This window comes from Fopius arisanus, unplaced genomic scaffold (assembly GCF_000806365.1).
Source record: "Fopius arisanus strain USDA-PBARC FA_bdor unplaced genomic scaffold, ASM80636v1 scaffold00021, whole genome shotgun sequence".
Taxonomy (NCBI): Eukaryota; Metazoa; Arthropoda; class Insecta; order Hymenoptera; family Braconidae; genus Fopius; species Fopius arisanus.
The window spans coordinates 1,015,427-1,026,782 of record NW_011887760.1 but is presented as its reverse complement, the minus strand read 5'-3'; the positions used below and the strand labels follow the sequence as shown (position 1 = coordinate 1,026,782).

Genomic DNA, 11,356 nt, shown 5'->3' with positions numbered 1-11,356 from the left:
TTTAGCGCCCTTCAAAATTTTTTCCTCTTTTTTTTCATTATTTTTTCATGCCAAATCCAGTGATTTTCGTGACCTCAAAACTTATCCCAAATTTTTATGTATTTTAGGCTAGAAAGATAAAATTTAAACAAAAGATGACGTTCTATAGGTAGTCCACCCGGGCCTTAATATGAATAACTTTAATGTAAAAGAAGCTTCGATAGATTCTTTCTATTCATTACCGAGGTAATATTCTGCCGGAATTTACTGGATTAGTATAATTGATTGAAATCCATTACTTTGAAAATTTTACAGTTTCAGAAGTGAATCAATAGAGCACCCATTATTGTTGTAAATATTTTTGTTTCAATACGAACTTTCGAATTTGGAAGATAAATTCAAACTATTTTGATAAAATCACCTTAACCATATCTGCCTTGCTAGCTCCAGTAATAGCAAATATACATGCTTTAGCATTGTTGATGACTGAAAAGGTGAGGGTAATCCTTGAGGGAGGTGGTTTTGGGGAATCATTGATTGGGCAGACCCACCGACTAGTTTCCTCAAGAAGTCGATGACCGGGAAAGAGTGAGCAAGTGTGACCATCAGGTCCCATCCCCAGTAAAAGCAAATCAAATCGTGGTAAACTGTCTGGGGGAAAATACACTGCCATCTTTTTTATGTAATCGTTGGCAGCCTCAACCGCTGAAATCATAAACCAACTTTCTTACCAAATTTTTTGTCAAATTTATTCACGCAATTATTTCATAAAGGTTTCTCCAGTTTTTTCAATGATTTATAACATCATTTTTCGACCAAGCCGAAAAATCATTGAAAGTCTTACCAGAAAAATCCGAGTCAATTGTTATGAATTGATCCTCAGTTATGGGAATTTTGTCTATGAGATTGGTTTTGTAAACTCCAAAGGTTGAATCATCATGGTCAAATGGCACAACTCGTTCATCGCAAAAGAAAAACCGCCATTTACTCCAATCAGTTGTGATTGCTGGCAATCCGTCCGATAAAAATTTCACAAGTGATCCACCTATCAATCAAAAACAAACCTTCAACATTTTAAACGATATATCATTTATGTACGTTTGATTCTTAATCTTTCGTTTCAATCATTTTAAAAAGTTAATTTCATCATTGTAAAGGCGTATAACTTAAAATTGAATAAATTTCAAATCGATCGGATGATTTTGCTGGTTCTGTTACAAATTAAGAAAAGTTATATTTTCACAAACAAATTTTGTAATAACCTCTGAATTTGTAAATATCCGTCAAATAGAATAAAGTTACGTATTCGATTTTATCACTTGCCTATTAACTTCAGCGATTATTAATATTTATTATGATTGGTTCTACAAAAAAAACTTGAAGATATTTCCAGATGATTTTCTAATATGTGAAAAAACTACAGTATTATGGGATTGTCACCTCTCACATTACAATTAAAAATCCAATTTTCTTATTTAGCTCCTTTTAATTAACTCTCAATTATCACCTGATAATCCAATTTTGAAGATGTCATTGGCTTTGATTGCATCATTTGCGTTTTTTTCAATAATTTCGGCTAATTTAGAGACAACGCCGACAGCATCAGGTTCCACAATTATCTGAGCCATTGCAGTATTTACCTTCTCCCTCGATCGCTTGAATAAAAATTTGTTTTTCAATTCCAAACACCGGAGTATAACAACTAATTGCACAAATTTCTTTAGCAAGTGCTCGAAGTGGTCGTTTTTGTGGTTTTCGTCGTTTTTGTTAATATCGAAAACACGAACTCGACAGATGTGTAGATGGATAACTATGAGACCTCCAAAAGGTCCGAACTAAAGTCATTGTGCAGAGGGGATAAAAAAGATCTTATAAATTCTCATTTTCCAAAAATGACCCAAAATTTTTACATAAGTGGAGAAATCGTTCGAAAAAAAGCTTTCTATATTTTTCTTTTGGAATTAAATATTAAATTGACAAATTTCTGATAAGGTTGAATTCAATCTCATATGGTAAAGAAGTTTTTTAAGCGCGAAAACTTGAGGTTCTCGGAAATTCCTATTCTACATATTTCGTATCGTTCGTGATCGCATAAATGCCGAGAAAATAAATAGACCATAAATTTTGAGATAATGACAGAGGGAAAAACAAACCACAAAAACTGATACGTGAATTATAAGTGAAAAAATGAGATCAATATACATTGAATAGTTTCGTTGGAGCAGTTATTGAAAGAAAGTAATTATTGAAGATAAACAATGAATTGTGTTCGAAGAGACGTAGTTACGAAATCAGTCACTCCTTGGAGAAGGTTAGGGGGGTTAGGGTGACAGTCGCGTGATAAATAAAAATGTATAACTATCTGATGGCTTATTAAGATATAAAGGAGAATAAATTGAGCCATGAAAATGTCACTTCGCGGTAGATTATCGCGCAGTGCACCAGTCAGATTTATCGGGGGAATTGCCATCAAGTGCTGGGCTTATTCTGGTGCATACATACTTTTTTGCATTGTACTCTATTGGTTGTATGGAGGAGTATTAGCATTTTTACTCCTGTGCTTTGCCACAACAGGTATGCTATCAATTTTACTAATTATTCTAACACATTCCATTGGACGATCCATAAAAAATGCCTAATTATGCGATACTTATGACATTTTTTATTTTTCAACGCCCAAGGAAAATTCGTAATTAATTCAAAAAGTTCATTTCAATCCTCAAATGTTCATACGATCTACTTTAAAAATGAAAGGAATTCAAAACGGTGATGAAAAATTCAATGGGATTATTGTAATGCAGCAAGAGCAAGAGTTGATCACTCGATTTTTTATTTTCATTTTTCCGTCCTGCTATAGATCCAACGTAGGAGAGACTAGAGCGTTGGTTACTCAAAGCAAATAATACATAATAAATTGTTCTAAATCTTTTAGGTGTTCTATATCAAACGCAAGATCAATTACTCTACCGGCCCGATTTGCCAGAGCATTCTCGTGTTTACGTGCCAGCTCCTTCAATATTCAAATTACCGTACCAAAGTGTCTACACACGTTCACGTGATGGTACGATGCTTCATATGTTCTTTATAGTTCAACCTGGAGAAAAAGCCAAACGATCTCCCACAATATTATTCTTGCACGGAAACGCAGGAAATATTGGTCATAGGTAAATTCTTCATCAGTAAATTCATCATCATCACCCTTCCTCTTATAATTTCTATCAACTCCTTCTGAATTTTTTCATTAGCTTCAAGTTCAATTCAACGGAATTTTGAATTTAAGCAACTGTGAGCTGCCGAAAGTTCAGGAGAGTTCAGAGAGATACTAATGGCTTTTCATTACATTTAATTTTATATTACCATAAAATTTATTAATTTTAATTTCTTTTTCAGACTGAAAAATGTCTTTGGATTGTATCACAATGCCGATTGTAATGTTTTGATGCTGGAGTACAGAGGGTATGGCCTCTCCGAAGGTAGTCCGTCCGAAGAGGGTTTATACATGGATGCGCAAGCAGGAATTGATTTTTTAACAACTCGAAATGATATAAATACTTCTGAAATCATAGTATTTGGTAGATCTTTAGGTAACGGATACATATTATTCAATTATATTCTACTAATCCCCAGATTTTTATCAGTAAAATAGAAAAGCTAAAAAGTATTTATTTTTAACTAACTTCTGATTATCAATTCCATAATTACAAAAATTTGTGGACTATTAGTTTCCCAAGAGATATGGGCGATATTATATTTCTGGTATTCTTCAATTTACCTTCCAAATGTAATTGTGAATGATTTTGCTTCGAGACCTTTATTTATAAATCTTTTTTTGATATACAAATCTCATACCTCTCATAACTCAATGACAATTTTATCTGGATTATTAAATTCACGTTATTTTTTCTTTGGTTTATTACAGGTGGTGCAGTAGCGATTGATTTAGCAACAAAGCTCGATAACGAACGAAACATTTGGTGTCTTATTTTGGAGAATACATTTACCAGTATTCCCGACATGGCTTCAATTTTGGTTAGCTCAATATTACTCAATTATTTACCGTTAATCTGCTACAAGAATCAATTTATGTCAGTGAGAAAAGTGCGTTTTATAACAGTTCCCACAATGTTTATGTCGGGACTATCGGATAAACTAGTGCCACCGCACATGATGAAGGAATTGCATAAAAAATGTGGTAGTTCTTACAAACGTTTAATTTCTATAGTAGGAGGCACACATAACGAAACGTGGAATCAGGACGGTTATTACCAGCACCTACAAACATTTATCAATGAGCTTAGACAAAAACCAGCGTTGCGTGTGCCAGCTAGTCACGTCTATCAGATAGACGACATTTAGTGCTGGATTGTAATCTTATTTTCTGCACAAATTGCGTCCAAAAAATGGTTCATCACATCTGCAGTTGAGTGGAATAATCATATGCACATGGAAATGAGAAAAATATATTTTAAAATGAATAGAGAATCATTTTGCTGACATTTATACAAAGAAATTTCTAATAGAAATGTTTTTTATGCCTGTAAATCTTTTTGAAACTATTCATTTGTTGAAATGTTTAAATTCATGAAAGACCGTTATGAAATCATTCCACTTAACAACCGGAAACACCAAAAATAATTAATACAGATTATTAATAATTCGAGAGATACTGCTGTGATTATATAAATAGATTATTATTTTTTTTAAGGACTCTATTGGTTGAATAACCAAAAATCTTCCTCTAATATTTCTGTCCATGGATAGAATAGATAAGAGTTTCATATGATTACTTGAATGATTGCGTACTGATCGTACACTGATCAAATTTAGAGTGAAATATGGATGAGTCAAAAATTCGCATGCATGCAGTAACATAAAGAATTACTTTATACTATTTGTAGTGAAGACGTTGAATGTGTTAAACCCAATATCGATCTTCAGATTATTTTATAAATGATTTTCTTTTCATATTTAACTTTTCTTTTCAATTTAAAAATGATCGATTTCACGCGTGCACAGGGGGGCTTATTGAACAAAATGAATCTTTCATTACTATTAATAATGATCATTCAGAATTTGCAGGTTTTTTCCTTCTATATTCGTTTTATGGGGGCTTCAAAAGCAGATAAAATTAATTGAATCCAAGTATTTAATTGTAGAGATGGAATGATTTATAGAAATTTATTTGGTCCCACCTACCCTTACTGCATCTTTATACAAACAAGAATATCATGTCAATTCTAGTTTATTCCCATATTGTAGAACCCTTAGGGTTGTCATAAAAGGATTTCAACTCCTCTAACATACGAGAAAGAAAAACAAAGAATAAAATGATATTTATTTTGTGTTGTATCATTATAATATAAGGATGAAATAAAATTGCCAAATAATATATCCTTTTCAAAATGTGAATACTTGTATGTTTTTATTAATTTCTTCGTGTTTAATTAGTTGTGAAAACGCAATAGGTGAATTCCCGAATTTCACTGATTATTGTACAAATATATTTTGTTTAGAACTACTTGTACTTGAAGCGCTTGTTGAAAAAAAACTGAACAATTTGAGCTCATCAATCATTTGCTAAGTAGAGACAACGAATCAAAAGGACTTTAATGATAATTCCCATTATCTATTTGCTATTAGAAATACGTTCATTGTATAAGACTAGAAATAGTGGCTCTATGACTAGTTTATGATCTTCTCCATTTTCTGAATGGATTACCATGGGCACATTTTCAATTATACAGCAAATGGTAATGATTTCTTGAAGAAAAATTAATTGACAAAAAAAGCGAAAATTTACTTTCTGTATTGCTGTTGATTGTTCTTTCCATTCAGCATGTACATTTTTAGTTGACGTTGGACTTTGTTCGTAATGCTGTTATTTCGTTTATTTATTATTTAAAATAGTGTTCATAATCTTCGGTTTACACGTCTTCTGCGGAGTGCAGACTTGTAAGAAATAATCATACCACTAAGAACAAGGAGTAAAAGAGTAACAACAGCACCGATAACAATTAGGAGCATTCCACCCCCAGATTTTAGAGCGATTTCATTTTTCTTATTGAAAAATTGCCTGCTGCCTTCGAATACTTCTAGACGGCTAAAGTCACTTCCAGTTAAAGTATCATCGCAGAAGACTTGGCCTTTCCATTGCATCCAGTGGACCATTCTCTTGCCGACCAATTTCGGTGGACTTGCGCATCTACAGACAAATCAGAGGTACAATTACAACTGCACAATTACAACAGCAATTACTATAAAAGTTCTAAGTTTTCAGCTTCAAAAAAATTTGTGATACTTCAATAGCAAAGCGGTAAAACTCTTCAAGAAATTTTTATGGAAAAATGAGTTCCTCACAGAAATGATGTCTCGAGAGCGTCACGCACATCTCACCGAAAGAGTTCAAGCCTCAAAATATATAAAATAACTTTTTTGTAGTGAAATATAATAGATTAAATTCTGAACGAGCTATGTCGACGTAAAGGAAAGAATAATAATTTGAAAAAGAAAGCGTGAAACACAATTTGGGCTAAGTCGCCAAATTTTGAGAAAGAAATGGTTACAATATTAATATACACAACTCAGCCAAAATAAAATGAAATTCATTAATTAATATGGAAAAATTCACAACAGGACAATTAGTTTTTCGGCTCTTCTGTAAAATTGACTTCTTTCGACTTGAATCGTCTTACCGGTTCGCTATTGATTTATCCCAAATTACATATTAGATTGCTAAACCTGCAAAATATAAAACTGCAAGTATTGAAATGTTCAATTAACGAGATTTTGCCGAGAGAAAAAGGCGGTCTATTGAATCTCATGAAATAGCAGTTACTTGAGATCAATGAGAAGTTCAGGATTGAGAGCATAGAGTTTGGGAACTAATTCCTCCAGCATCCACTCAGATTTACAGTCACAGATGAATGGGTTCCCTTGTAAATTGATTCCGTATTCTGGTAACGTTCCATTCAAGATCTTTTCTAATTTTTGCGAAACTCTGGTGAAGCCGTTGTCACTGAGATCCAACTATAAATAATTACATAGATTAACATTAAAAAAAAAAAGTGAATTTCCTTTTCTTGAGTGCTTTCAATACTTTATCTTGTCTCATCAACTAGTAGAATAATTAGATTATTGTATACATAATAAATTTCAATTTAATGGAACAAATCTTGGGGATATGATGTCTGGCTCATTATGTTCCATGGTTTTTTGATATTTCTGATATTGGTAAAATCATTTTAGACGAAATTATTGGAAGCTTCGCAGTGATTGTCTAAAAGTCATTCATCTCCAAGATTTTCTCCTATTAAAAATGATTCATAATTCGTATAAAATAATTCGTCATAATTAATTCTCACATTCTCCAATAAATATGCAATTCGTTCCATTAACAAGAGCAATATAAAATTTTAATGACACTTACATAACAAATATTCATGCCACGAATTGCTTTTTCATCAAACTCCTTTAAATTCTTATTTGATGAAATAGTTATATTAATGCAATTGCCATCATGTCCTTTCAATTTGTCGAACGCATCATCATAAATGGCATTGAGTAGAGTTATATTCTTTACGACTAAATTTCGTAAATTCAACTGATTGAGGAACTTGAGCTCTTTGATGGGATTTCCATTGACCACCAGTGTTTCCAGACTTGGTAAATTGTCACTCATAAAATTCTCGGGAATCGACACAAATGCATTATTAGATATGTCCATTTCTTTCAACTTTGGAAGTGTGAGGTTTAATATCACGGACAAGTGATTTCCACTGAGGTTTAAATACTTCAACTCATTGAACAACATCTCATCGTATTCGATGTCACTAATTTTGTTATTTTCGATACTTAAACTTTCCACTGATAAATTCTTAGGCAGAGATGTTAAATCATTGTACCCAATCCGTAGTTCTTGAAGATTAGCTCCCATAATTGACGAGTTAAGAGAATTATGTTCCAAATTCAACAATTTCAAACCCTCAACATTGGAAAGGTAATATTCGAATGAAGTGAAGAAATTATTTGATAAATCCAAAGTTGACAATTTTGGAAAATTATTGAAAAAATTTATCGGTAACTGTTTTAGAAGATTGTTCGATAAATACAGGCTGTCTAGAACTTCCAGAGGACTTTCTAGTGAACTGTTGATGCTTTTCATATTATTATGACTCAAATCGACCAGTTGTATAAATCTTCCTTTGGCTAATGCCCCAATATCGAAATTTTCTATGTTATTCCACGACAGATCCAATTCCTTTAATTTTGTAAATGATTCAAGAATTATTGGATCCACTTCTGTTATATTATTATGGGAAAGAACGAGAAATTCCAAGTCAATTAGGTACGCAATTCTCTCAATTGACGTTTTATTAATCCAATTATTTGATAAGATTAGTTTACTTGGCGGACTTTCATAAATGGAAGATAAGAGATCCATATCATCACTATTTGGATTAAATTTCCCATCGCAATCATACTCGATTAAACCATCTGAAAGCAATAAAATACGTAAGACCATAAATTCTACTTCGTTTTTTTAAATGAAACTAATGGTGAAATACTTAAACTTAAAGAGTGAAATTTCAAATTTGAAATGTGAAATTTTTGAGACAATTTTAAACGTCGTACAAAAAATATAAAAGATTATAAGTTATAAGTTTTACTACTCCCATGTAGAAATAAGTCGTAACAATTATTTTAAAAAAACTGGTATTTATTGATTTCTTCACGCAGTACCTGATGTTGAACACTTGCATATTTTGCACAGATCACAAATGGATAAATGTAAAACACTGGCAAGGTAAAAAATTATCAAAACTTTTTGCATTTTGCACAATCGAAAATCCTTCAAAATCTTTGGCTACGGTGGTAGTACTTTCTCCAAATTATAATACCTTCTCAACACGAGAATTACCTCCAAAATGATAGTCGTCTCTGTATGAAAAAGTATCATTTCTCGATAACAGTTTATCTCTGCGTCATAGTACTGTACATTGCCTTTACTCTGATAGCTATTTCTCGAACCAAACGCTTACTATTCTATGACTCACTTCTTCAAATAATTTTAAAAAATACAGAAAGGAAGTTTATAAACCAAGAAGACTCATGGTTATTTGATAACTCATGATCTATCTTCATTCTGAACCATACCATCATTTTGTCAAAACAATAAGAATTTTAAAAGACTGGAAAGATTATAAACAAAATTGATTAGGCATACCGGGATGAAAGAAACTGATACGACCTGCCGAGAATATTTTTAGTCTAAAGTGGTAAAACGTAGCGCATAAAATATTTTAATTGATTGTAAATTTATTGGGCGAGTTGAACAACTCGTTAAATAACACAAAATAACCATTAATTCAAACGAGGAAAATGATGAATGCGAGCTTGACCAGTTTTACCACTTCATTTTGAATTTGGAGCATAATTCTACGATTTTTTGAAAAAATTCGTGATCGACTGTTGCTTAGTGTTCTTCTTCACTTTAGAAATTTCTGATTTCTTGGGGGGATTTGCTTTCTTCTCCTTAGGAGGTTCAGGAGCTTCTTCATCCTCAGAACAACTCTCCATCACTTGAACCTTCTTTGTGACCATGAATCCATCCTCATCCACAAAATGTTTGTCCACAACTTTACGAACTTTTTTCTTTCCCTCGATTCTCACTACAGACGGAGGCGATGGAGATCTCGGTTTCACAGTTGGTTCCTCTGTTATTGAAGTGCCAAAGGGATCAGCGTCCTCCTCAGGCTCAGACTCTTCACTCGAATCAGAAACCACAACAATTCGTTTTCGTTTTTTCGAGTCCTTCTGAGAATCTTGACTTCTTTCACGCTTTTTACCTCGAGATGACTCTCTAGATTTTTCTGTTTTTATTGTGTTGCTTATGGTGGACTTGTTGACTTCTGGAGACGCACATTTTTTATCAGCTTGTCTGTTTTTTAACGATGAAGATTTTTTATCGCTCCTGGAGGAGGCCAATTGACTTTTAACATTTTCTGGAGACTTTTCTTTAACTGCGGATGATGTTTCTTCTTTAGATTTTTCATGAGGTTTTATTTCAATGACTTGGTCATCCATATCCATGGGGCTCTCACCATTACTCTTTGAATTTGCCTTTATAGGTGTTTTTGAAGTATCAGCGAGTTTGGCTTCATTTGAAGTAGATGGAGGTGACTTCTTCTGATTTTGATTCTGTACTTTCCCAAAAAGAGCGCTGAATCCTTTTTGAGTGGATTGCACAGGTTTTTTTGAAATAACGCCTCTTTTATCCCCATTCTTACCGGGAGGTGAGACTTTTTTCACTTCAGTTTTAGATTCTGCTTTGCTAGTTTCTTTCTCTTTCTCTATCTCCTCTGCAGGTTTAGCTTTAGCAAAAGCTTGTTTCAATGGATTCACTGGCTCTTTTGTCTTAACTGGAGGAGGAGGTGGTTGATTCTTCTCGTCAAAAGGGGCTTGGTACTCGATTGTAGAACCCCATCTCCTTGAAAATAACTCCTCATCACTGAGAATCACCGCCTCTTTACATTTTATTGCTGCAAATTTAGTATCACCTCTTCCAGCATTCACCAACGTTTCAATGTTGGGCAGAGTCTTCTGGAGACTGTATAGATGCTGAGAAATGATCTTGTCGTACTTTTTGGAGGCTTCCTCAAGATCAGACTCTTTAACGACTTCAACTCGAATTGCTGCATCCTTTGTGTGCCCAATTAGCATCACCGTTGCAACAATTCCATCATTCTTGTGCCTTTCCCAGTAATCTTCTAGAATTGCTTTTGCTGTATTCACGTGAACCTCCAGCTCCTTGCTTAACCATTTATAAGTCACCTGTCACAATTAATATTTCAAGATCTTATTTTCGACTTTCGACTTGGATTAAAAATTTACTCGTTAAAAATTTAAGGGGTTAAGTAGGGAAATACTTACCAATTTATCATCATCATCAATGTATCCAGCTAAAGTTTGACGATACACGTCCATTGGAGCTTTTACCATTTTGATAATTTACTGGAATGTTGATAACAAATGATTTGTTGCAACACGTCCACCACCAAAATGTTATTTTCGACAACGCAGTGTGCTAACAGTGAGTCTGTTCTGGCGGGAATTTGTTGAATGGACAGAAGTAAAGACTTGAAGTTGGCGATCCGGCAGGATCGGCAGCCAATGAAAATCAAAGAGTGTGAACTTGGGGGCTGGGGTACAGTCGGCCCGAAATTTTTTAGTAAGTCCGTGGTAGACCCCAGAAACGTAAAATCACCGAACTAGAAATGCGCGCGCATGATCACCACGAGAATTGATGTTGGCATGAAATTGGAATCATGAGATGTTAAAATTCACAGGATTCCAATTCAGTAGCCATAGCAAGTAGTTG

The 11,356-nt window shown here is 33.5% G+C and overlaps 4 protein-coding genes across 4 annotated transcripts in view; 1 reads left to right on the top strand and 3 right to left on the bottom strand.

The window, feature by feature from the left end:
* Positions 1-1,759, bottom strand: part of Pgls (6-phosphogluconolactonase) — a 4,228-nt gene extending 2,469 nt beyond the window's left edge. The window contains exons 1-3 of the mRNA XM_011301350.1: positions 1,487-1,759; positions 824-1,024; positions 401-684 (exon numbers count right to left, since the gene is read on the bottom strand). Coding sequence (XP_011299652.1) covers positions 401-684; positions 824-1,024; positions 1,487-1,607 — 606 coding nt within the window. The 5' untranslated portion in view covers positions 1,608-1,759. The remainder of the gene's footprint in view (positions 1-400; positions 685-823; positions 1,025-1,486) is intronic.
* A 314-nt stretch (positions 1,760-2,073) lies between these two features.
* Bem46 (abhydrolase domain containing 13-like protein Bem46) lies at positions 2,074-5,388 on the top strand. The gene is made up of 4 exons (XM_011301342.1): positions 2,074-2,553; positions 2,912-3,143; positions 3,370-3,563; positions 3,899-5,388. The coding sequence occupies exons 1-4, from the start codon at positions 2,382-2,384 to the stop codon at positions 4,333-4,335; spliced, it is 1,035 nt and encodes a 344-aa protein (XP_011299644.1). The 5' UTR covers positions 2,074-2,381; the 3' UTR covers positions 4,336-5,388.
* LOC105264464 (leucine-rich repeats and immunoglobulin-like domains protein 2) lies at positions 5,374-9,385 on the bottom strand. The gene is made up of 4 exons (XM_011301344.1): positions 8,719-9,385; positions 7,406-8,472; positions 6,815-7,005; positions 5,374-6,181 (listed from the first exon to the last, which is right to left on the bottom strand). Exons 1-4 carry the CDS (start codon positions 8,807-8,809, stop codon positions 5,890-5,892), a joined length of 1,641 nt encoding a protein of 546 aa, XP_011299646.1. The 5' UTR covers positions 8,810-9,385; the 3' UTR covers positions 5,374-5,889.
* Positions 9,386-9,405: 20 nt separating this feature from the next.
* On the bottom strand, positions 9,406-11,120 carry LOC105264466 (DNA polymerase delta subunit 3). Its single transcript, XM_011301345.1, has 2 exons — positions 10,909-11,120; positions 9,406-10,809 (listed from the first exon to the last, which is right to left on the bottom strand). Exons 1-2 carry the CDS (start codon positions 10,975-10,977, stop codon positions 9,415-9,417), a joined length of 1,464 nt encoding a protein of 487 aa, XP_011299647.1. The 5' UTR covers positions 10,978-11,120; the 3' UTR covers positions 9,406-9,414.
* Between the last annotated feature and the right edge of the window lie 236 nt (positions 11,121-11,356).